Raw genomic sequence first — 27,193 nt, forward strand, 5'->3', positions numbered from 1 at the left:
TTCAATTTTCCTAGATTCAACTAGTATTTATTTGATGTGGTATAAACTCTTATACTTTTGGGGGTCATTTTCTGTGTCTTCATCAGTAGTTCATATAGAAATTGCAAGAGGCTACAATGGGGAGCTAAATAAATATCACTTTAATATAAAATCTGAAGTTTGAGAATTAACTGATGGTCTTAATTCATTATACTGGCATAATTTTCTTTTGATGAAATTCATAATTTTAAAATGAATGAATTATTCTGAATGTAGAAGCAAGATCTCTAATTTTTTAACAACTGGAAAATTTTGGAATTAATTATAATTAATTGGAAGAGTGAAAAAATCAGCTATTATGAGTTTTACAGATCAATTTTCAAAATATTTAATAGTTGACTGTTATAGTTCTTTTAAGTTCTTCATTCACAGTTTCTGTTGCATGGTTCTACATTATATCTTCAACATCCATGGAGTATTGCCTCTTACATGGGTATGTTTGTGAACATGGATCCTTTCATATATCTTTTCCTGGATTTAAATATATTCATGTAGTTTCTGATTTTTGTATTTTTAGAATTTGGCTGAAATCACAAAAGAGAAATGAAGAACCATACAAGGCAGATAGAATTTATCCTTCTGGGACTGACAGATAATTATCAGTTACAGATTATAATTTTCTTATTTCTACTTCTTAATTACATGTTGAGCATTTTAGGGAACTTCACCATCATTGCCCTCACTCTGCTGGATTCCCAACTCAAGACCCCCATGTATTTCTTCCTCCGTAATTTCTCTTTCCTGGAAATTTCATTCACAACTGCTTGCATTCCCAGATTCCTAATCACCGTTGTAACCAGGGAAAAGACCATTTCCTATAATGGTTGTATATCTCAGTTGTTTTTTTACATATTCTTGGGGGTTACAGAATTTTTCCTCCTGGCTGCTATGTCGTATGACCGGTATGTTGCCATCTGCAAACCTTTGCATTATACATCCATTATGAGCAACAAAGTCTGCCATCAGCTTGTACTCAGTTCTTGGGTAACTGCATTCCTCGTCATTTTCCCTCCACTGATTTTCATTCTTAACCTAGAATTCTGTGCTTCAAATATCATTGATCATTTCATTTGTGACATTTCTCCTGTCCTTCAACTTTCTTGCTCAGACACACATTTACTGGAACTGATTGCTTTTTTCTTAGCTGTGCTGATACTCATTGTGACACTGCTTTTAGTAATCCTTTCTTACTCTTATGTCATAAAGACAATTCTAAAATTCCCTTCAGCTCACCAAAAGAAAAAAGCCTTTTCCACCTGTTCTTCTCACATGATTGTTGTCTCCATCACTTACGGTAGTTGTATATTTATCTACATAAAACCATCAGCACATGAAAGAATTACTTTAAGCAAAGGAGTAGCTGTGCTCAATACATCAATTGCCCCTTTATTGAACCCATTCATTTATACTCTGAGGAATCAGCAAGTTAAACAGGCCTTTAGAGATGCAGTTAAAAAGATATTTTCTGCTTCAGACAAGTAATACCACTTGAAATAATTAACATGAAGACATATAAGGAATTTTGAACAAAACACTAATTTGTCGCTTCTAAATAATTGCTATGTAATATTTAATTGTTTGCATTATTTTAGCTTGCCCGAGCCTCAAAACTATTTTTATCCTATTTTTTGGCTTTAACTTTCTGTTATTCAATTTGCAAACCCTTCTATGTCAGAAATAAAAAAATTGCAAAATTCATTTTCTGTAAAAGCATGTTGGAATAAGATGAATGAGGGGTTTTGGTTATATTATAGAATGTAAGTTTTTGAGCAGCTGGATTTGTTAAATAACATGAAGAAATATACCTTGTTTTATTTAAAAGCCATGTTCTTTAAAAGTCTTAGATAAATCAAATTTTGTTATTATTAAATATGCTTAAAATATTCAAGAGAGCTTATTCTTTAACAAGTGATGTAGAAAATTGTTTTGTAAAGTGTCAATTGTCAACATAGTAAGAAAGCAATATTTCCTTTGAAGTGAATCATATATTTCATTCGTGTGAGATTTACTATTTATGTTGAACAGATTTTTAAATTTTCAGTGGATAATAAATATGATTTCATGCATATGTAGTTGAGTCCATCGACAATCTTTTTCAAGAGCATATAAGCAAGTTTAATATCTTGACCATATCAATTAATGTACTGAGTAAATGGGAATATGTGATGAATTTTATATCCTGTTACATAATTATTAGTTTTTAATTCTGTAAACATTTTTCACAGTAAATTGTATTGAATATAAATATCTTAAAATTTAAATGACTTTAAAGATAAAATTATGTTTAATTTCCTCCAAACTAGGGATATAAAATTATGTTTCCTTTTTTCTCCAAAGCTTAGAACATGTATATACCACATTCTATTTTTTCTGATGAATATGTGTTTATGCCATTATACCAATTGGTTTATACTATGGTGGTGATTAAGCTACTAGCACAAGATTATCTTCCATATACGCCACTAGTATTTGTTCTTATGTATGTATATAGTTAGTATGTATTTCCCTAGTCAATATTCCTGAAAATATGTGCCTATTAATTTTAATGATAGTGAGAAAAGAAAACATGAAGGGATCAAATAAAATTTATTACTAGATTATTGGCAGACTCTGATCTTCAGAATAAATTACAAGATGATAATGCAAAATTAAAAAGACAAATTATTTCTCAAATATCAAGACAACGATTGTTGCTGTCACTCTGTCTAAAAGAACTGGAAAGGATAAATGCATAAGATAATGTGCTGCAGAAACTTCCCATAATTTTTTGTTATTACTAGAAAGACACAGATAGGTTCAAAGTCTTTAAAGTGTTAGAAAAAGGAAAAGCCACACAACAATTTTTTTATTCACATTATATGCAATCACTATACTGTACTATTCAATATAGTCATTTGAAAAAGTAATTTTGTTTAATTTACTCTGCCTTTTCTCTGGGAATACTTTTATGTGGTGCTTAATTCTCTCATGGAAGCTCAGTTTTGAAAGATCAATTTGCTGAAAAATAAATTTTTTCATTTTATGAAAATCCCCAGCTGAAATTGTAGATTTCTGTATTTCTCTTCTTATCCCTCTTCATCTTTGCCTTATATCTCTCAGTGTTGTATTATTAGGAATGTACAGGTATAAAATTTGTGTGCCTTTAAGTTTAATGAACCCTTTTATCATTATGACATTTTACTTTTTATCTCTAGCAATATATCTTGCCTTAAAATCTAGTGATATTAGCATAGTCATGTCACTTTGTTTTGTTTAGTTTTGCCTTGTATGCCTTTTGATTCCATCCTCTTACTTTCAATTACTCTGTGTTCTTATACTTAAATTAGGCTATTATAATAATAGACACTTAAAATTGGTTCTACGAACACTCATACACTACTGGTGGGACTGTAAACTAGTGCAACCCCTATGGAAAACAATATGGAGATACCTTAAACAGATTCAAGTAGACCTACCATTCGATCCAGCAATCCCATTATTGGGCATCTACCCAGAAGAACAAAAGTCATTCTATAAAAAAGACACCTGCACCCGAATGTTTATAGCAGCACAATTCACAATTGCAAAGATGTGGAAACAACCCAAGTGCTCATCAATTCACGAATGGATTAGTAAATTGTGGTATATGTATACCATGGAGTATTACTCAGCTATAAGAAATAACGGTGACACGACATCTCTTTGATTCTCCTGGAGAGAGTTGGAACCCATTATATTAAGTGAAGTATCCCAAGAATGGAAAAACAAGCATCACATGTACTCACCAGCAAATTGGTTTCCCTGATCATCACCTAAATGCACACTGGGGAATGATACCAACTGGGCATCAGACTGAGGTGGGGGGTGGGGGGAGGGGATGGAGGTATGACTACATGGTGAGTGCCAGGCGCACTGTCTGGAGAATGGACACTCTTGAGGCTCTGACTCAGGGGGATGGATGGGACATGGGCAATATATATAACCTGAGCTTTTGTACCCCCATAATAAGCTGAAATAAAAAAAAACAAAAACCTTTTTTTTCCCAAGCTGGAAAAAAAAAATTGGTTCTGATGATACTTGCCTTTTTGTTATAGTGTTTATTTTAATAATATTTATTTTTGTTAGAAATTACAAAATAATTATTGTTCCAATAATAATATTGTAATTGGTTTTACATCCACCATCTCCTTTGTTGCTTTCTATTTGCCTCAAATGTCCTTCATTCCTGTTACTACCTTTCACAGTGGAGTGGGGAACCTGGGGCCACATGTGGCCTTCCGGATCCTTGAGTGCAACCTTTTAACTGAATTCAAATTTTACAGAACAAAGCCTTTAAATAAAGGGATTTGTTCTGTGAAGTTTGGATTCGGTTGAGTCACATGTTACACTTCCAAGCATATTTTAAAAAATTAGTTTTGCATTCTTTTACATTTACCTTTTGTCACTCTTCATGCCTTTGGCAGTTGCATGCATTTTCATTTAGGATCATTTTCCTTCAGCTACAACAACTTTCTCTAATGTTTCTTACTATGAATTTATGCTGACAATAACATTTAATTGCTTTTGTTTATTTTGCCATTATTTTGATAGATATTTTCCTGGGTATACAATTCTTTGTTTGCTGCTTCTTTTCTTTCTTTCAGCACTTTGAAGTGCTACTCCATTATCCTTTGGCTTCTAGTTTCTACTCAAGAAGTCCACTGCTTGTCTGGTAGTGCACGATAACGTGTATAATTGCTCTGAATGCTTTTAGATTTCAGATTGAGTGTTGTTCTTAGGTCAAATGAATATTAAAACTGAAGGTAGTGTTGATAATAAATGTGCTTCAATGTTGGTGGGGAGATGATAACTGCAGTTTTATTTCATCTTCTTGCTCCATATGAAAATAGAAAATCTTACATAAACTAGATAGAATAGGACATACTATGGTACATAAAATCTATTTTATAAATTATGAAGTGTTTAGAAAATTTAATTTTTTTCTTTAAAGTTGATCAAAGCAATTGAAAAAACAAGTACAAGTAGAAACACTGGTAGACTAAAAGTGTCTTTTTGGAGAGAGAGAGCAGGAGAAATATATATATAGAGAGAGACCTATGCCAGTTCATATACTTCCAATTAGAGCATATTTTCTCATCCCCCCCCACCGCCAATATTACTCTGCAGCCTGAAAAGCAGTGAAGTGTAGTAGATTGAACATGACTTGAAATCAGAAATCAGGCTTCGTCATTTCCTGCCTATGATATATTGGCCAATTTATTCAATCTTATTTCTACATTTTAGCATACTTAAAACATATTTACAGTATCATTAATCATGATGTTTGCAAAGAGTTTGACACATTATTGGTAGTTCAAAAATGTAGTTATTTTCAAAATTGTATCAATAGAAATAATATGAAAGAATGTTTTACTGCAATTTCAAAGCCCACTTTTAATATTTAAAATAAATAATTCCTGAGTTTGTAATTTAATACAAGTTATTTTTCCAACTTTCCTTTAACAATTTAGTCTTTGTTAGCCTGTAGAAGTAATTATCTTAGATATAATAATTAAAAAGGGGAGAGCATTATCAGTAGAAACTCATTTAATTTTCTTTGTTTTGCTGAGAAGCAATGAAATACATTAAATATTTTAATAGCCACTATTAATAGCTTAAAACTGTAACCTCTTTAATTTGTGAATATTTTCTTTAATTGTCCTTTTGATATAATTCTAATATTTATTCCCATTTGTAGGTCTTCATTTTTTTCTATCTGTTCTGGTTGTATATCCTCAATATCTACTTAAATCTTTTAGTTACCTTTCTGTTGATGTAAATAGCTGTCTTATTTTATGAGCAATTAAATTTTGGTGTTCCAATTTGTTCTTATGTATCTACTCTGATTTTATAACTCATAATAAGTGACTTTATGTTTACATTTGTTTGAAACTAAACATACATCTTTTAAGTGAAGTTCTTCTCTCATGTAATGTAAAGAAGGAACTAATGCATCTTACTAGTGATAGTGAAGATGTTTCCATTTCTTTAATTCTAATTAATCTTAAACTACTATTAATATATTATTTCCAATTATTTTAATTGGCCCAGAATGCCTTATTTGGTTTAATTTATATTTAATATATTTCTGCTGTGTTTTCTACTTTTTGTTTGATTCTTGAATTTACTATATTAATTTTGAAGACTTTGTATTAGAGAAACTAGTACTATTACTACATAAATTAACTTCTAGATAATTTGTACACTTTTAAGCATTATTACTTTCTTTTCTTCCCTAGAATAATAAAGAAAAGATTCGGGTCAGAGGTACAGAAAAATGTAATTTCTTAAAAATATATTTTTTAATTTCACAATGAGGGAAAACACTATGTATAGGCTTGTTTTGAAAGAATAAGTAGTTTGATAAAGATGAGATCAGGATGCAATATTAAATGTTACTGAGAAGGTTAATATGACTGAATTGTATGCAGAACAAAATGAAATAAGCCAGAAGTAGGACAATATTTAGGGAACTTTCTTCTTTCATTTCATTCTAATTCATCAAAACTTCTACTTCTTTGAGAGAAATGCAATCATCTTTATAGAGTCATTGAAGGCTTGTTTCACTTGTTTGTTTCTCAAGGTGTAGATGAAGGGATTCAACAAAGGTGCCACAGAAGTAGTGAGCACAGACACTCCTTTGTTTATGGCCACCTCGTCCTTTGCTGAGGGCTTGACATAGATGAAGATGCAGCTTCCGTAGGCAATGGAAACAACAATCATGTGGGATGAGCAGGTGGAAAAGGCTTTTCTCCTTTGCTGAACAGAGGGGAATCTCAGAATTGTTCTGATTATGTATGAGTAGGACAGAATCACACAGACTAGAGTGATAATGAGTGCAAATACAGCCACAAGTATAACCATCTGTTCTATTACCCATGTATCTGAGCACGAGATCTTTAGGAGGGGACCTGCATCGCAGCTAAAATGATCAATGGCATTGGAGTCACAGAATTCAAGCTGGAGGCCTAAGCTAAGTGGTGGGACAATAATCATCAGCCCAGCCACCCAACAGCAGAGGACTAATAAGGTGCACACCCTGTTGTTCATGATGATCATATAATGAAGGGGTTTGCAGATGGCCACATAGCGGTCATAGGACATGGCTGCCAAGAGGAAAAATTCTGTTGCTCCAAAGAAAATAACAAAGAATATTTGACTTGCACAAGCATTGTAGGTAATGCTGTTGTCCCCAGTTGATATACTATACAGGAATCTAGGAATACAGACTGTGGTAAACGAAACTTCTAAGAAGGAAAAATTTCTGAGGAAAAAGTACATAGGAGTTTTTAGGTGGTGGTCCACCAAGGTGAGGGTGATAATAGTCAGGTTCCCTGTTACACTCAACATGTAGGTGAGAAATAGAAAGATGAAAAGCAGAACTTGTAGCTGTGGGTCATCTGTCAGCCCCAGCAGGATGAAAGTTGTTACTACTGTGTGGTTTCTCATCACTGACCTTCGATATCCAACCAATTCTCATGTAAAAGTCAAGATTTATGAGAAGGGAGATATTCAATTTCTATAGCAAAAGGCTATACACGCAGAGGCCAAACAACCAGCCTACATTTATTTTCATCCTTCACATAATAATCAATACCTCCACTATTCCAATAGTCTTTCTGAATTTTATATATAAACAGTGGAGGTTTTCTTTAGAATTCATGTTATTGTAAAACAGTCTAACTTTTTGTTTGGTCATTCCTTGCCTCGTAGAATTTACAAATGCGTCTGATTGTAGATCATTACGTGGATGAGATTTACAAATGGGTCAGAAAATGATGATGTCATTTCATGAGTACTTAAAAGTTCTTTGTCCAAGACAAACTCTGGATATAGGAGATATACAGGTAATTAAGAATGTAAATTCTCTTCAATTGTTATTATTCAAGGATTGTTCTAAGGGAAAGATGCATTTCTCCTGGAAAACAAACAAATAGCAATGATATAAAACTGGACTTAAAGAGCCTTTCCCTGGTCTCTATTTTTCTTTGTTGGTATTCCTCATACTCAACACAGGGAACATAGATAGTTTGATGTAAAGCTGTTTTATCTATAGTGTGAGAAAAACTTGGGTTAAAGTATTTACAAAAGGAATATTCTCACATGCTATCATTTTACGTTCATTTATCTGACTGTAGTTCCTTTTCTCTCAAAGCCCCAGAAGCTAATCTATAATTAACATGACTAAATATAGTCTTCTAGGCTGTGTCTTTTTTCATTATGTTAATAATTCCTTTAAAAAGACATGAGTGTCTCCTTATTATCTGACTCCCACTCAATTTAGGCTTGTTAACCCTTTGTGCCCTCACTTTCATTTCTACCTCCTATAGCTTTCCTAACACCTACAAGGACTTCATTACTGTTGAAGCTAAGGGCACAGTTTAGTTTTTATCTTGCCTGGCATTGCCATAGCATCGAAAAATAATATTTCAATCATTCCTTAAGTGGGTTCCATGCCATCATTCTGATAGTCTTCCTAGTTGTAGATCTTTTGTGTCTCTCTTTTTAGTCTCTTCTCTCTTCATCTGTGAGATATTGATATTCCCCAATAATCTATCTTCAGACCCTGACTTCTTGTTTTCTGTTTGCCATTCTTCTTACTCTCTACTCGCCAAGAGTGATGTCACGTAGGCCAATTTTTTAAATTATCATTTGTGTGATATATTTCAAAGACTGGATACATCTTTCATAAAAAGCATCCCTAAGTATACAACACAAATTGGATGTTCCACAGACATCTCATTAATACTTACTATTAATACATGTTCTAGGTAGTCATATTCTAAGCCTTCTCTTCTTCTGGTGTTATTATTTCTTGATGTAGATTAATATCTTTTGTGTAGACTTCAAGGCTCTTCATGGACAGGACTTTCCTTGATTTTCCCATTTTATCACTTGCCATATTCTTTCCTTTCTTCCTTATGACTTAAGTTTCACTAACATTGACTACTCCCAATTATTATTTTCTACATGGTATCTCCTCTGCAGAGGGGAATCTTTTGACTGACTAATGCCTATTAGTCCTTCAGGATTCTGCTTAGGTATCAGTTCCTCAAGGAAATTTTCATTTACTCACACAGATAATGTGAAATTATGCTCCTATGTTCTTTTCAAGTACCTGCTACTTACCCTGTCTTGAAATATATCACATTGTATACATTTCTCCTGTATGTTTCTATAAACTTCTTTAAAATAGAGGCAACATCTTGCATACTCATATTTTCTTTTATATCTGGCATATACAGGGTTCTTAATAAATTTAATGATGAAATAAAACACAGTTGTCTATATACCAAGAGTAAGATATATTCCTTAATGCCTAGTCTGGTCAGTGGGTTCAAAGTTCTCATGTTCACATCTGTTTCAAACTGTGCTGTCATTCTGAGTGTGTTCTTAAACAAAAGACCTGAATAATTTCAATTCTAAGCTTTGCAAATCCTCTTTTTCTAGTATCTTTTCCTGAGTTTTTCTTTGGCCTGTGAACTACTCTTTACCCTTAATGTTATAATTCCCTATCTGTTGTTGTTTGTACACTTGTTTCTGGTAATCATCTCTCTCCTGACCCCTTCCTTGTTAGGCACTTAGAATTGTTTTTTTTTTTTTTACCTCCAGAATTTGATCCCCATATACCATTTTTTAGAGACTGAGGTTGTTTTACTTTCCACTTGCCTTTCTTTTTCAAGGCTGACCTAAAGACTTATTCCTCTTATCTGAGAGACGCTGGATTATCTTATTTCACTAAAATCAGCTGGAATTCACATAGATCATATGTATGGATACATCCAAGAATTTCAAGAATATCCTAATATTCTTAGGATCACTGGATCTTTAGGGTCACTAGAAAATTAACTCTAAGAACTGAGGCTTTGTTCTTTTTCTGTTATATCCTGTTGGTGCAGAAACTGTGCCTAACACATACATGTGTTCAATAATTTTTTTTTTCAGTTGCGTAACTACTTTATTTTATTTTATTTATTTATTTTTATTTCAGCTCATCATGGGGGTACATAAGTTCAGGTTATATACAATGTCCATGTCCTGCCCATCCCCCCGAGTCAGAGCCTCAAGCGTGTCCATTCACCAGACAGTGCGCCTGGCACTCACCATGTAGTCATACCTCCATCCCCTCCCCCCACCCCCCCACCTCCCTGAGTCAGCACCCTCAAGCATGACCATTCCCCAGACGGAGCGCAACGCACTCATCATGTAGGCATACCTCCATCCCCTCCCCCCACCCCCATCTCAGTCTGATATCTAATTGGTACCCTTCCCTGATGTGCATTTAGGTGATGATCAGGGAAACCAATTTTCTGGTGAGTACATGTGATGCTTGTTTTTCCATTCTTTGGATACATCACTTAATATAATGGGTTCCAACTCTCTCCAGGAGAACCAAAGATGGATGAGTTCATGTACCTTTTATTAAATTGACTTAACTTGTATTTTTATCTTTTAAAAAGTAGAATTTTTTTAAAAGTTTTTTTTAAAGTTTAAAATTTTTAAAAAAATTGTTTTAAAGTTTCAGACAATACCGATAGGTAGAAGGTTCATGCTGCAATGTGAAGATTAGAATTACTGCTATATTTATGATTATTTCCAAGGTAGAATCTTTTTTTTTGTCAGTTTAAATAGTTTACTTTACCACTTATATCCTAAAATCCATTTCTTTCATGCCAACATTCCCAGTACATTTGCTAATTAATACAATTTGAAAGTATTTAGTGAAATAGCCTTTTCATATACAAAATATTAAATCCACTCATGTCTTTTTATTCATATTAGAAAGTTCATTTAGATGTCTAGTTCTACATGCTACCCAGAACCAAACTCAGTGAATAGTGTTTGTAGAGAAACAAAATTACTTAGCATAGAGAGAAATTACTAAATCTACTTTTTATAAGGGAAAAATAATATCGTCACACTTTTTTAGGCTGGAACAGTCATAAAGTCTGTAAAGTGTTATTCAGCTTTTCCTAAAGTATCACAGCATTCTAAGTTTCTCATGACCCAACACTTTGGAGGTAAAGAACACACAATCCTACAATAGCAGGAGATTTCTCCTTTTGCAGTGAGTGGGAGCCAGCTACAGGATGAGATAAGGGATAGGTGGGTAGGAAAAGTTTAGTTTTAAAACAACTTCTCTTTTCCAGTAATTTCTGCTACCCTCCAGGAGGTGTAATCATGGTTAAGATTCTTTGTTATATTGGAATTCTCAGGAGTTTGGAATCAGACACAGTCAAAAAATAATTGTGACTACTTAGCTTTCTAACAATTGTTACAAAAGTATTACTCATCCTTATATTTTCTAAAATAAACAAATAAGCAAACAGTAATAATTTTGAGAATAGTGGCAGATTTAGAAAACAACTTACAAAATGGGAGAAAATATTTGCACACCATACATCTGATAAGTGGTTAATCTCTAAATTACATTAAAAATTCCTAAAATTTAGTAGCACCCCCCCAAAAAAAAGCAATTGAATTTAAAAATGGGCAAAGGCATTGAATAGACATTTCTCCAAAGAAGGCATACAAATGGTCAACAGGTGTACGAAAATATGCTCAACATCACTAATCACTAAGGAAATGCAAATTGAACCACAATGAGATATCACCTCACACTTACTAAGATGGCTTTTACAAAAAAAATTAAAAAACAAAATGAAACAAAAGATAACTTTTCGTGAGTACATGGAGAAATACATGTACACTGTTGGTGGGAATGTAAAATGGTGCAACCACCATAGACAACAGCATAAATAGTTCCTAAAAAAATTTCAGATAGGACTAGTATATGATCTTATGATCTAATAATCCCATTGCTGGGTATATATGTAAAAGAACAGAAATAAGGATCTCAAAGAACTACCTATACTACCATGTTGATTGAACATTGTTCACAATAGCCAAGATATGGAAACAACCCAAATGTCCATCAACAGATGAATGGATAAATAAAATGTGGCATTTAAAAACAATGAAATATTTTTCAGTTTTAAAAAGAAGAAAATCCTGTAATATGTAACCACATAGAAGAACATAGAAGATGCTATGCTAAGTGAAATTAGCCAGCTACAGAAGGGCAAACACTGCATGATTCCACTTATATGAGGTATTTCAAACACCCAAAGTCATAGAAGTACAGAGTTAGAATCTTAGTAGCCAGAGGATGAAGGGATGGGAAAATGGGGAATTGCTGTTCAATAATTATAAATTTCAGTTATGCAAGATGAGTAAGTTCTAAAGATCTGCTGCACAATATGGTGCCTATAGTTAGCAACAGCGCATTGTGCACTGAAAAAGTTTAAGAGGGTAGGTATCACGTTAAATTTTTTATTAAGAAACTCCTAAAAACTAAAAAAAAAGAAAAACCAAAAATAAAAACCCACTAAAGCTAAATTGATGCACAAATAAACTTTGAGGGTAATGGATATATTTATTACCTTGATTGTGGTGATGGCTCCATGGGTGTGTGCATATGTCCAAACTCATCAAATTTAACACATTAAAAATGTGCAGTTTTGTACATATATTATACTTTAATAAAGCTGTTAAAAATGTATATGCTGAGGACCATAAGACTAGATAAATTGTAACTTCCGTAACTATTAACAGGTTGTGGCATATTCTGCAAAGTAGTATTTGATTCCACTCTCACTGGTCTTATTTGCGTGTTAGTGGATCACATCTGCAGGCACTAGTTCAACAATATCGTTTGGAAAGGAGATAAAATGCTTATTCTGAGTGACTTAAGGACAAAATTTACATACTTAATTATTGGACTTCTACTTTGCCCTTTTCTACTTTTAACCTTCCCACATGATCCTTTACCCCAACTTTAAGTTTAACCAGCCTCTTATCTCTTTTTTCTCTTCAGAAACACAATGACATTTTTAATTCTTCTTTTCAGTCTTTATATTATATTGACTAAAGGTGAATATATTCTTTTTCAGAAGACAAGTTGTGACAAATGTAAAATTTGCCTTCATAGCCTTTGTTCTCTGTACTCCCCTTCCTAAATTTCGAACCTCCTTTTGCCTGATTCCTTGAGGTATACTAGCTGTGTGCATTTATTGCATGCAGTGCTTCATTTTGATAGTCTCTTCCTCCACTCTTCCCAAGGAGTTAAGCAGCTCTAGATCCTTTTTGCTCTTCTCCATCCTGTTAGAGTACATCCGCTTAATTCTATGAAAGAACTTGCTTCCACCTGGCTATTGGAAAATATGAAGCAAGCTAGTTTAAATTTAACTATTCCATACAGTGCCTACTATTAACGAGGCATCGGGCTAGGCTCTGTATTATAAAACTCATTTGATTTATAATAAAATTTTCACTGTACTGTTTACCTAATGCTTTCCTATCTTCTTCCAGAAATACTTGCATTTGACTAGGTTGTTTAGTGTTTAGTTTATAGTTCTCTGAATTAGAATCATCAAAGTTATTTGTCACAAATACAGATTTCTGGGACTCAAAGCTTAATAAATTTTAGCCAGGCAGTAAGCAAGGGAGGTCAGATGCTAGTGAAGAAATTAGAAATTAGAATAATTGTAGTATAATGATTTAGTTTCATATGCATATTTACGTATGAGAACCACCTACACAATTAAGGGAGTTTGTTGCTCAACCACAAGATCATCTCTATTACCCATCAGTGTTGTCCCTTATATCATTTAAAAAATCACCTAATTTATATATTTACATTACAATTTCAGACACAAATAAGGATGACAAAATACTGACACCTTTTATTTGCATTATTGGTCTCATTTTGTTGACGTCATCTCTCACCATTATGTTCATTCCTCAGCAAGAGGAAATGACACTATTTCTGTTCATGGAGCAATAATTGCTCCTTGTCCTCAGCCAGCATTGATTGTTTATGATGGTAGCTATGAACATGTCTTATCTGGAAACACAGTCTTTAGGGTTCTTGCTGTTTCTCCATGACTGAATGAAACGGTATCTCCCTAGGAGATACATATTATTTTGTTATATGAACGATTTTTCACTCAGTTTGTATTTTAAAAATGACTGCAAATATCATGAGTCCTCTGGGTCGGGGGAAAATAAATTCCTCCTTCCTATGGACATGTGTCTTACAAAATCCCATGAGGTACATATGGCAGGGCCCTCTTTGCTTTAAAGGGACATCACAGGGACATGGACACTTATGCAGGAAACCTAATGAACATCTCTTTCAAGGGCAACGGTGCAGACCTGGCATAACTAGGGTGAAGACATTAACAAAACACACTGGCCAATATTGCAGCCTGTCACACACACTTCTTAGTGAAACTCCATAAAACTAAAACTGTTTCCTTTGATGACCCCTCTGGCCCCCAAAGACTGGTCTCTTTGCAAGCCTCTCACATCATCTTATTCCGGGTAAGAAAAACAGAGTTCTTTGTTTTCAAATTCTCTGAGATTTTCCATATCCCCTCAATTCTCTTTCTTTTATGAAAATCCCATTTTTGACTTTGTTAGATAAAATCAATTTATTATTTTTATTTTATACAAGTAAAATAGTGTGCTGATAATATACTATGCCTTATTCTTTGATTTTGGTTTAAGAACTAATTATCTCTGAACTATTTAAAGATCATAAAAAGTGCAATAAGTAGAACAAAGTATGAAGTAACTAAGAATTCACATCCTTTCCGTCATCTCCTTTTTCATACTTTCCCCTCTGAACACACAGCAGGCAAAAACTGTCTCCATGAAATAGTCTTCTCCACCTTGATCATTTTCTGCAGAGCATCATGAACAAAATAAAGGCCTATCAATAATTTATCTAATTTATCTCACTTAGATATTAAAGGAACATTTTTGTTGAACTAATAAGAGGAAATGTATTATTTCTGTGTAAACTTTTAATCATAAAATAACATTTACAATTTAGAAAATGTTAAAATTGTAATCAATGTAATCTTCTTTTTTTTGGAATATATTCCAAGGATTTGTGTGTCCTTTAAATTACACTGCACAAATTATCACATTTGTTACCACATAGGGATGCATAAGTATATGTTTGCTATGAAATTAGTCTTATCACAGGGTTGTTTAATAGTTTCAAAGCATGTCTACTACAGTTTTCCATGTTAAAAAATTGAAACAAGCTTAATTAACAAAATTACAGAAGAATATACGAACAAACATTTCTTTCCCTTATCTCTCAAAAGAGAAAGTAATTGTCATATTGACCTTACAGTACTTACTCTTTCGAAAATTTTTCATAGTTTCAGGAGGCAGCTCCCTAGTGGGTTTAACTGTGTTGTGTTACGAAAGATATGGCTTTGTGCCGGTTTAACATGACTTACTACACAGGCATCTTCTGAGGTCTTGAGGTCTCCTAGTTTCTCATTTTCACATCATATAAAAAGTCTCTTTAGAGATTCTTTCTTATTTTAAAACTTGGAAACATTTTGTTTGGTCTCTGGTATGATGGTAAGAAAATTTAATGTAAAGGGAGAACAAAAGAATTTCTTTTGGTTTAAGAAAAGTAGATGCTCTGATCTTTCTCAGTAAGGAGTTAGATTTTCTACACACAAAATAACAATATTTATGTTTTCTGCTCTGTCTCTTGGAGGTGCATTGGGATCACCTCAATGAATAAAGTAGAAGATCCTTAGTGACCAGGTTCAAACATCACTAATGAACTGTCTGTGTAATTAACTTGGGCAAAGTAACCAAAACAGAAGGCAGCAGAGAGACAATTTCCTCTGAGACAGTAAGGTAGAACAACAGTATCAAACAGAGGCCAGATGCCCATCCTAATGAGAAAAATACTGCACAAGTCTGATTCAATTTCCTACTACACTTTCTAAGGATATGAGGACATCTGTTTATTAATAATCAAAATATTTGGCCTAACCTAATCTGTCATGCTATAATATTTGGTAAAATATCCACTATGTATAAAAATTCATATTGATAAAAATTACTATGTATACAATGATATTATAAAATTAATTCATATTTTGTTATTCACAGGATAACGTATGTACATTTGAAAAACAGAACTTGCATAGGTCAGACATATTATTTATTCTGTCTACAATGACTTGTAAGACCATCATTACATGTATGACTTTCAAAAACACTTCACACAATTAAGAACCACTATTTTAATATATTACTGCTTTGAAATGTTTGCCTCTGACATTTTAGAATACATATATTTAAAAGCAACATCCCAGGCCAGGCACGGTGGCTCATCCTTGTAATTCCAATACTTGGGGAGGCCGAGGCAGGAGGATCACTTGAGTCCCGGAGTTGGAGAGGAGCCTGCGCAACCTAGCAAGAGCTCGTCTCTATAAACAACAACAACATCTAAAAAGCAACATCTCAAACTGTGAATGGTTTCAAATCATATACAATTAGGTTTTGGAGGGCCAGTTAGAAGGTGTGTTTCTTTAGGTCAGTAACAAAGGGAAATGAAAGTCACAGATTCCATGGAAATTTTTATGAACAGGCCCCCCCCCCAGACTTTCTGTTTGGTATGCGCCAAGATGGCGGCCCCCACAGTGCAGCGCGGGAAGCGCCTGGTGCCCGAAGCGGTTCTGCCTCAGCTCTCTCTCCCCAGCAGGTTGGTGGCTGCTGCCTTGGTGGGGCTGTTTCATTAGGCCCCTAATTACTCTGTTCCTTGAGTGATGGGAGTGATGAGCTTTCAAGAGGAGAGAAAATGCTCCTGGAATCTGCTTGCTAAAGAAACTTTTTGGGGTGTTTGATAGCACTGAAAAAGGAGGTAAGGTCTCCGATCTGTCTGCTTCCTTAAAATAGTAGTACCTGCCCGTCCAAAGGTGTGAAGAGCAGAGGAAGGTTATGGCTTGAGGGATTTTGCGTATGATTTGCTGCATTTTTGTGTTAGAGTGATTGTCTTTTTGCAGACCCTAGTTAAATATATCCCTAAGTTTTTTTTTTTTTTCGGTAAGTGTTATAAAAGGGATTGTTTTCTTAATACTTTGTTGTTAGTGCATAGAAATGCTACTGATTTTTGTGTGTTGATTTTATATCATGTAACTTTAAGGCATTCATTCATTAGTTTGAATAGGTTTTTTTTTTTTTTTCGGTGGACCCTTTAAGGTGTTCTATATTTAAAATTATGTGTCTGCAAACAAGGTCATTTTAAGTTCCTCCTTTCCAATTTGGATGTGTTTTATCTTTTTCTCCTGTCTAATTGCTCAGGCTGGGACTTTCAGCACTATATTGAATATTAGTGGTGATAATGGACATCATTGTCTTGTTCTTGATTTTAGAGGAAAAATTCACGTTTTCCTGCTTGAGCATTATGTTAACTGTGATTTGCCAGATGTGGTCTTCATTGTGTTGAGGTACTTTCCTTCTATACCTAATTTGCTAAGAATTTGTACCATGAAAAGATGTTGTAGTTTATCAAATTCTTTTTCTGCATCTATTGAGATAACATGTTTTTCTGTCCATTGTTCTGTTAATGTGGTGTGTCACCTTTATGGATTAATGTATGCTGAACCATCCTTGCATCCCTGGGATAAATCCCCCTTGATCATGGTGAATGAAACTTTTAATGTGCTATTGAAAAGTCTGGCTAGTATTTTTGGTGAAAATTTTTGCATCTCTGTTCATCAAGATATTGGCCTTTAATTTTCTTTTCTTGGAGTGTCCTTGTCTGACTTTGGTATAAGGGTAATACTGGGCTTGTAAAATGTTTAATTTTGTTTTTTATTAATAGCTAGTGTTATAAGAGCACATTTAGTTTTAATGTCTTTTAATAGCAAAAACAGTTTGGTAAAAGAGGAAGATATGTGGACTTCCACTAGGTGACTGCAGAATGCATTTTTCAGTTACGGTTATTTAGAAAGTATTCATAGATATTAGACTGCCCACTCAAACATGCATTAATTTAATCTATTTTTCAACTAAAATGGGAATATAATCAATGGGACAAAAGGCAAGATTTTAAACAAAAGTTTCAGGAAAATTTGCTTAACAAATTTTAAAAAGCCTATACTACATCATATCATAAAAAAAGTTGAAGTAGATTAAAGGATTATCTTAAAGATAAAGCTCTAATGAGAAAATTTTAAAAATGTGGAGACATTTAAATAAGGTACAGATTTATTAGTTAGGACACAAGAAACACAAGCCATGTTAAAAAAATTGATGAATTTGACTTCATGAAAATAAAAAAGAAATGGGAATTAAGACAATCCGTTGAGAAACTGATATGCAATATTAAGAAAATCAGAAGGCAAACTATAAACTTGGAGAATTTGAAATATATTGAGTATTTTCTGTCTTCCTAACATAATTCATTTGGTACAGAGATCAGTAAGATGATGAAAAATATGTGAAAGTATAATAAAACAAGCAGAATTTGATTTAAAAATGTAATGTAAGAATAGGAAAAGAAGCAGGAAGAGATGAACCCCGGGTTTATGGTTTCATAAATTAGGTAATGGGGCAAATAAATGATCAGGTAGAAAGCAAATTCGGTAGGAAGAAGAAGGCAAAACTTTCAGTTTTTGAAACTTGGTCTTGATGTGTAGTCCCATATCCATATAGAAGTACAGTTAGGATATTTGCATTGGCAGTTCCAGATATGATATATAGAAGGATGGTTTGTGGGGACAATCTCCATGAATGTTGTTATGACTAAGATAATCATCTTTTATGTGGTTTTGCAAAGTAAGGATGCAGTGTTTTCTTAGATAGTAGGCTTATTTGAGGTTGTTTTGTGGGTAAGAGCCAAAAAAGAATTTGGTTATGCTACCCACTACCCAAGCTATCTCTTTATGATAAAAATTAGAAAATCAGATATTTAGGCCTTGGGCACATGATAAAAAGTAGGTTAATCATAGATTTAGAAGTCATTACCTCAGAATATAGGATTAAACTCTGAGATACAACTTTAAAAGAGAGGGTATATAGAATGACAGCATAAAAATATTGTCAACAGTTTAGTTATAGAAGACAAATATTTAATGGATAAACTGGGAAAAGAATGTCCTAAACAAGAGAAGAGAGAGGAAATATGGTATTTGTTCTTTAAATCCAGGATGAAGAATGTACTAAACAAAGAGATTACATAACTAAATAATAATAAATATTTATTGAGTTCCTGAAACAAACACTTTAAATGACCTAATTCACTCTCTTCAAACAAAAAATTTCATGAGTTATGGAGTATGAACCCAATCTGACAGTTTATAAAACCAACTGAGATGCTAGATTAGCTTGCTGCAAATCACTTAGGTATAATTAGCTGCATCATTAACACAATAAAATATCATAATAGAGCAATATTGATTCAGTACACTCTAGTGAAGAAATACATTTTGTTTGGGTTATGTGGTTTATCACAGGTGCATTTGGGGAAAGGGACTGAGATAGGGAACTGGCAGGCCCTGCTCAATAAAGAGTCGTAAGACCTGAACCAAGGTCTCTGATAAAAGTGGAGGCAGTAGAAGGGCTGGCCAAAACCAGCTAGAACCAAGATGGCTACAAATAAAAAAAAAAATGACCTCAGTTTACCCTCAGTGCTCATTGTACCCTACTTATAATGCATTAGCACACTGAAAGAAACTCCCACCGGTGCCATAACTGTTTATGATACCATGGCAACTCCTAAAAGTTACCCCATATGGTTTAAAAAGAGGAGGAACCCTCTTTTCCCACTCCTTTCCCAGAAATGTTATGATTAATCCTTCTTCCACTTAATATAAAATTAAATAAAAATATATTAATAAAAAAGAACCCCAGAAACTCAAAAAGGGCTACTCTCTGTTGCTCTGAGAGAGAGGTGCTGTTCTGCCTATGGAGCAAGCCTTACTTCTGTTTCTTTGTTACTTCAATAAACTTGCTTTTGCTTGAATCTGTCAGCTCACTCTTGAATTGTTTCCTGTGCAAAGCCAAGAACTCACTTGGCCTTCAGGTGGATCCAGTTTGGGGGTCCACATTCCTATATCAGAATGATTTATCATGTATCTTCATGTCTAGTTAAAAAAAATGAACTGTGATATTTGTTTTCTACACCATCCTATTGTCCAAAGATTCTCAGCTGCCCTGGTATGCAGATGCTAAGAATGTGGCTCCCTTCACAGGGCACATGACTATTCCAGCCTCTAGTAACCCTTTTTAAGTGATTAAATGTATTAATTAATACATTATGCTTTATATATTTGACTCTTTTGATTGTGACTGGTAGGAATCTAAATCTGATAGAATATGAAACTCAGGTAAGGCATATGGCCATTCCTTCACTCTCATAAATTTACCCAGCAGATACCACCCTTTAAAGAGTTTTGAGTGCACGCTTGGTGGCCTTTACCTTGTGTCTCTGTATCTGCAGGTAGCCATGCTTACTATACAATTACATTGGCCAAATGGATTTAGCTGATATAAATTTAATGGCATTTGATTTACCCCAAAACTATTTTCCTTTCACTTTCAAGCAAGAGTAGCTGCCAGCCCCCAACTCGACCTCTCAAAGAACAGTGTGACTCAGGCAGACTGTAAACAGAAGTAACAATGGTAGTGATAATAGCTAGCATTACTAAGCACTTTCAGGATGGCCAGCAAAGTCTCAGGCTTATAAACAACAGAGCCAGAGTACAAACCCAAACAGTCTAACTCCAGCATGAACAAACTAACCAACACACTATGGCTGAGAATAATATAACTGACCCTCTTGGGTCAAAGAGATGGTCAGTCATTAACACCTACACAAAATGGGCCAATCAACCCAGCTGACACTTCTATTGGAGTTGGTGACTAGGAGTCTCTATTTATTGTGTCATGAATTAAAAAGAATAAATCGTTTTATCTTGAAATAAAAGGTATAGTTTTAGTAAAAAAGAATAAATGGGAGACTTCAAGGTGCTATACCATTTATGTGACAAAAGAGCATCTGTGTTAAGAAATAAGAAAAGAAATTTTCTATATCATATCAATAAAGATATGATACAGAAAAACAGGTAGAGACAGAAGCATGCAAAAGTGAGATTGAGCAAAATTAAGTCGTAGCACGTATAAGCCTTCTTTTCTGACTCCTTGAACTAAACATTATTTTCCACAACTTGCAAGTCTTCCTATGATTATCAATCCAATAAATCTTTTTTTCATAAACTGGATCTTATTTTAATGTGTATTTGACAACTAATATAATCCCACATAATACAATGGGCAACTTTTATCAAAACTAGTCTAAGACAACTGATAAAAGAGAGAAAACAACACTATAAGCCGACATATTTTGTGGTTATAGAGTTATAAATCACAGTCTTGGATAAAAGTCCACAGAGAGCACTGTTCACAAGCCAAATGTTGCTAACTCCTTGTAGAAATGTTTTATAGAAGTGGAATTAAATATTATTGCCTTTTCCTTTAAGTAATGACTATAATTGGAAAAGTTCTACACGTGAAATTATTCTTAATGGCATAGTTTATTATATTAATTATTTTTTCATATTTAAGCATTCACAATAAATTGCTCTAAAAACAAAAGAAAAACTAGTAAAGGTTATTCTAGTTCTTAATGATTTGCTGTCATGAATTGTTTCTGATTTTTACAGGATATAGGTAAAGTATGAGTTAAATATCCTGATAAATACAAAAATTAATGCCTCATTTATATTATTTAACTCATTGTTTATACATCAGTTATTCCTGTGTTCCATAACTTTCCTCTGACTGTCATTTTGAAGGAAAAAAACCATTAAAACAATGGGCATTTGTGTGTGTTACATATATATATTTATATATACAAATATTGACACAGAGATACAAACGCATTGTAAATACATACATATGTATGTACATTCCTATATTCACTTATGTGATTTAATAGTTAAAGAGATATAATATCATATTCTGTTTAAATAAGTTGGGCAGTGATGAATATCACAATTATTTTATTTCAAGTGTATGCATTAATTTAGGAAGCGACTTTAGTCCTTCCTTTGAATTATACCATAAGAGAGTACATCAGATAATTAGATAATGATATTACACATAAATTCACAGAAAGACTTGTAACATAAGAACATTATATTAAAAATAGTGTGAGTAGTATTTCTGAGAAGAGATAAAAGTAAGAAGACAGAGAAGAACTACAAAGTGAAATGTATTAATTCTTTGGTAAAAAAAATGTGTTTGTGTTTCAGTTATAAATTGCATTCAGATCAATGTTTTTGAGGAAAGTATTTTTCTCACAGCATCCTTAAATGCTTGTTTCACCTGCTGGTTCCTTAGAGTGTAAATAAATGGATTCAGCATAGGAGCGACAGAGGTATTGAGCATAGCTACCCCTTTTGTCAAAGCAACTCCTTCCTTTGCTGATGTTTTCACGTACATGAAGATGCAGCTTCCATAAGAGATAGAGACAACAATCATATGTGAGGAGCAGGTTGAGAAGGCCTTTTTTCTTTGCTGGGCTGAGGGGATTCTCAGAATTGTTCTCAGGATACAAGTGTAGGAGAGAATTATTAATGTCAAAGTGGACATGAGGGTAAACAAAGCTAAAATAAAGCTCATGAGCTCTAGAGTACCGGTGTCTGTGCAAGAGATTTGCAGCACAGGAGCAGAGTCACAGGTAAAGTGGTCAATGACATTGGAGTCACAGAAATCCAGCTGTAAGCCCATGGCCAGAGGTGGGAAAATGACCAAGAAACCAGCCAGCCAAGAGCCGATGACAAGCTGATAACAGATCTTGTTACTCATGATGGTTGTGTAATGTAGAGGCTTGCAGATGGCCACATAGCGATCATAGGACATGGAGGCCAGGAGGAAAAACTCTGTTGATCCAAGGAAGATAAAGAAAAATAGCTGAGCTGCACAAGCATTGTAGGATATGGATTTGTCCCCAGTTAGAATGCTGATCAAAAATCTAGGATTACAGACAGAAGTAAATGAAATTTCTAAGAAGGAGAAATTCCTGAGGAAGAAATACATGGGGGTCTTCAGGTGGGGATCCAGCAGGGTGAGAGTGATGATAGTTAGATTTCCAGTAATGCTCAGTACGTATGTGAGAAATAAAAAGAAGAAAATCACAACCTGTAGTTCTGGATTATCCGTCAATCCCAGGAGGATGAAATCTGTCACAGATGTTCTATTTTTCATTTCTGGTGGTTGATTTCTGTCAGATCTTACTAATAAAATCAGTATGGAAAACAATAGAACAATGAGTTTAAAGACAATCATACATATTTACCAAATTTTTTCAAGTATCTTTGTATTTTAACATGAAGCAGCTGGGGCTTTTTAAATAGTCTCTCTATATGTCACCCATTTTCTATAATTCTCTCATATCTTTTAAGATATGTCTTCTAGGCTTAATATTGGTGTTTGCTCCATGTTTACTCTATCTCCATATCTTACATTTAGTTTTGGGAAATTTACTAATTGAACATAAAGACTTCTAATGCTTCATTATTTAGCTAAAATACAGCAGGCATTATGTTTTTCTTATTTATCTTTGTCAGGAATAAAAATCCTGACTAATTACAGAAATCAATGATCAACCCAATTTTGTAGTGAAAATTCTAAATGTCTGTTTTTGTGAAGTAGCCACTGCAACCTCTTTTAGTTTATTTCTTGCCCCTTTTCTTATTAAAATAATCAATGTATAAGTCATTCTAATGTTGTGTTATGAACATGTAAACAATGATTTATATAAGTAGCATCCAATTTTTTCCCCAATACACCACACATTCTATTTCTGGATAACACTGGAGCCTCCTAAATTTCTATCTTAATTTTTTAAAAAATAGTGTCTTTCATTAAAATATAATTAATATAGTGTTTTTCAGTTGATTGTTTCAAAATCCCTAATAATATTTTTAAATGAAGTAGATATCAAACAGCATAGTCAGAAAATATTTTAATGAAGTACATGAATACTTCATATATGAAAATCAGATATGAAACCGGCAAATACTTTACATATGTTATTTAGTAACTATCTTGGACACCTTCACCAGTAATATGTATCAGGTTTTTCAAAGCTATAAATGTATCAATATTAAGGAAAGCATGCTGTATTTCAAGTATTTCAGATACATACTAGAAATTATTATTTAAAATAGTTTTACATTTTAGTTTATTGATTTAACAATTATATATGCAATATATATGAGACAGAGAGATAAAAAGAAATGCACCAGAGGAGAGTAATCAATGTTGTATAATCAATAGAATAGAATGAATAAAAGCTGAAATACCACATAAAAATTAATTGAAAATACTTACCTATTTTAAAATTTTGATGCTTGGAGTTAAATATTGAACACAAAATACTGAGCTCAACTCTCTTAAATCAAAAGTCATACAGTGAATCAAGGCTACCTGGAGAAATAACTGCTTTTTTCTCTCCTCCCACAAAGTTGCAGATTTCCTCATAAGGACCTTGATTTTTCATCTGAAAAAATCCAATGAAATAGTTTCCTCATGTTTTTCCCCAACATTGTCCAAAATCTAGAATGTTCAAATATTCTACCCACAATCTTTATACTCAATCTTTAGATACAAGTTTTGCATTGTAAATGAAAAAATTTCTAGAATTACTTTTCAATAGGCTATTCTGACATTTCACAGAGGACCATTTCCATTAATTTTCTGTAGGAAAAGAGTACACATAGCACCTTTAATGTATTTTTCTAATTACATAATTTCAGGAACATTCATTAAGACAAACAAATGCTTAATGACTTTTGGGATGAACAATAATAGAGCACTAATGAATCCATGTGCAAGATCAACTTTGGCAATCATATTTTAATTGGTTAGTTATGGGACCTGTGTCTCAGGAGGAGACTGAGAAAATTATCAATTTGGATGTTAGCCAGGTATTTGGGGAGGAGTGAGGCCTAGCAAATATAAACTAACATCTTCTGTTGTTCATTTTATATGATCTCTGTATCATCCCTAAGATTGTGGGAAAAATCAGTTTAAATAAGAAAGGCAAAATGAGCCAGAGGTCTGTGAAGGAAAAGGTACCTGATATAACAATACATGAAACAATGTTGAAATCACAGAAGACTATTGAGATATACCATTACATCTGAAACTTACATAGAGAACGTTGCTCCTTTCATCAGTTGAACTAAGTAACTAGTATTCATTTAAAATTAGAAGAAACTCAAATTTCACCTTTATGTTTCTGTATTATTTTCAGCATGAGTATAAAACCCCCCAAATATTTTCAGTACTGTATGCAATATCTATTCATTACATATGAACACAATAGAGTTAATTCCATAGTGATTAAATATAATGCTAAAACATATTTTTAACAAATAGAATCTTTTTTAATTAAATATTTTTGTTTAATTTTTTTTTTTTTGTTGTTTTTTTTGAGACAGAATCTTGCTCTGTTGCCAGGGCTAGAGTGCTTTGGCATCATCCCAGCTCACAAACTCCTGGGCTCAAGCAATCCTCCTGCCTTAGCCTCCCAAGTAGCTGGGACTACAGGTGCATGCCACCACACCTGGCTAATTTTTTCTATTTTTAGTAGAGACAGGGTATCACTCATGCTCAGGCTGGTCTTGAACTCCTGAGCTCAAGTGATCCTCCCACCTTGGTTTCCCAGAGTGCTAGGATTACAGGTGTGAACCATTGTGCCCAGCCCATTTAATTTTTTTAAGGGACAAAATTTCACTATGTTGCCCAGGCTGAAGTGCAGTAGCTATTCATAGGCAAGATCATAATGCACTGTAGCCTGGAACTCCTGGCCTCAGGTGATCCTCTTGCTTCAGCCTCCCAAGTACCTGGGACTACAGGCACATGCCATTGTGTTAGGCTGAAAAATGGTAGCCTCTTGAACATACCGTATAAGTGAAAACTAGGATATTTAAATTAGATTTTTAATAATGGTACTTCAGTAACAAAAATTCACTCAGTAATTTGTTTATTTATTTATTTATTTATTGTGACTTTAGCACAATTGCAGAAACAAATATATTAATAATTTAAGAAAAAAATCACAACATGAATCTTTTCATTTGAACAAGATGTGTTCAAGTGGTCTTAATATATATATTCAAATATTTGTTTATATGCAGAGATAATGACTGAACAAATTAAAGTACCCTACTCCAGATATATTTCAATTTTGGTAACCTGCCTTTGACATTTAGCAATATATTTTTAAGCATCCTATACCTAATTAAGAAATCTTCATTTGTCCCTAAGTAATAGTTAACCATTTAATATTAGCTTGAACATTTACAACGTCGGTTTCTTCTGACTGCTGAAAACTGCTACTGATTGCCAAGATGTGGGCATAGAAATTGAATGCCATTGTTTCAGAAAGAGCAGACTTAAAAAAGACATAAGAAGAAATTAGACTTTCACATCAGGCTAAACCCTAAAAGAAAAATAAAAAACAAAACAAAAAGCAAACACTGTGGAAGAAGGAGAATCTGATTGTCATAGTTACCACATTGTAAGATTCTAATGTCCAGGTTTTTTAAACAAAAAAATCACAAGGCATACAAGGAAATAAGAAAGTATACATTCAAATTATCAAAATAAATCAACATAAAATATGTCTGAGGTAGCTCAGATATTAGATTTACTAAAAAAGACTTTAAAACAGCTATCTTGAAGATGCTTAAACAAATACAAAAAAAGACATGGGCAAAGACAGGAAAACAATGCATGAACAAAATGAAATACATAAACAGAGGGTTAGAAATCATAAAACAAACTAAACAGAAATTCTGGAGCTGTAAAGTGCAACAACGGAAATGAAAAATAAACTAGAGAAGTTCAAAAGCAAAGTTGTACAAGCAGAAGAAAGAATCAAAAAACTTAAAATTAGGACAATTGAAATTAAGAAGTCTGAGGAAAAGAATGAAAAAAGAATGAAGAAAAGTAAACAGATACTAAGGAATAATATTTGGGGTACCGTCAAGCAGATCAGCATAAGCATTATGTGTATCACATGTGTACAACTGAGAAAGAATAGGGAAGAAATACTATTTGAAAAAATAATGGCTGAAAATTTTCCAAATTTAATTTAACACATGAACCTACAAATCCAAGAAGCTACTTGAACTCCAAGTTGGATCATCTGAAAGAAATCAGCATCAAGACACATTATAATCAAACTATTGAAAGCCAAAAACAAGGAGAAAATTTTGGGAACAGCAAGAGACAAGTG

At 33.4% G+C, this 27,193-nt stretch overlaps 3 protein-coding genes across 3 annotated transcripts; 1 reads left to right on the plus strand and 2 right to left on the minus strand.

The window, feature by feature from the left end:
- Window positions 1-582: 582 nt before the first annotated feature.
- Window positions 583-1,521, plus strand: LOC123639713 (olfactory receptor 6C70). Its single transcript, XM_045553773.1, has one exon. It carries the CDS (start codon window positions 583-585, stop codon window positions 1,519-1,521), a length of 939 nt encoding a protein of 312 aa, XP_045409729.1.
- A 5,046-nt stretch (window positions 1,522-6,567) lies between these two features.
- On the minus strand, window positions 6,568-7,506 carry LOC123639704 (olfactory receptor 6C2). The gene has a single exon (XM_045553764.1). It carries the CDS (start codon window positions 7,504-7,506, stop codon window positions 6,568-6,570), a length of 939 nt encoding a protein of 312 aa, XP_045409720.1.
- Window positions 7,507-22,209: 14,703 nt separating this feature from the next.
- LOC123639698 (olfactory receptor 6C76) lies at window positions 22,210-23,151 on the minus strand. Its single transcript, XM_045553756.1, has one exon. The coding sequence runs from the start codon at window positions 23,149-23,151 to the stop codon at window positions 22,210-22,212; it is 942 nt and encodes a 313-aa protein (XP_045409712.1).
- Window positions 23,152-27,193: the final 4,042 nt, after the last annotated feature.

Source organism: Lemur catta, chromosome 6, assembly GCF_020740605.2.
Source record: "Lemur catta isolate mLemCat1 chromosome 6, mLemCat1.pri, whole genome shotgun sequence".
Taxonomy (NCBI): Eukaryota; Metazoa; Chordata; class Mammalia; order Primates; family Lemuridae; genus Lemur; species Lemur catta.

Excerpts from the sequence above, each read along its gene's own strand:
- LOC123639713 (XM_045553773.1), top strand. The coding sequence starts at position 583 with ATGAAGAACCATACAAGGCAGATAGAATTTATCCTTCTGGGACTGACA.
- LOC123639704 (XM_045553764.1), bottom strand. The coding sequence starts at position 7,506 with ATGAGAAACCACACAGTAGTAACAACTTTCATCCTGCTGGGGCTGACA.
- LOC123639698 (XM_045553756.1), bottom strand. The coding sequence starts at position 23,151 with ATGAAAAATAGAACATCTGTGACAGATTTCATCCTCCTGGGATTGACG.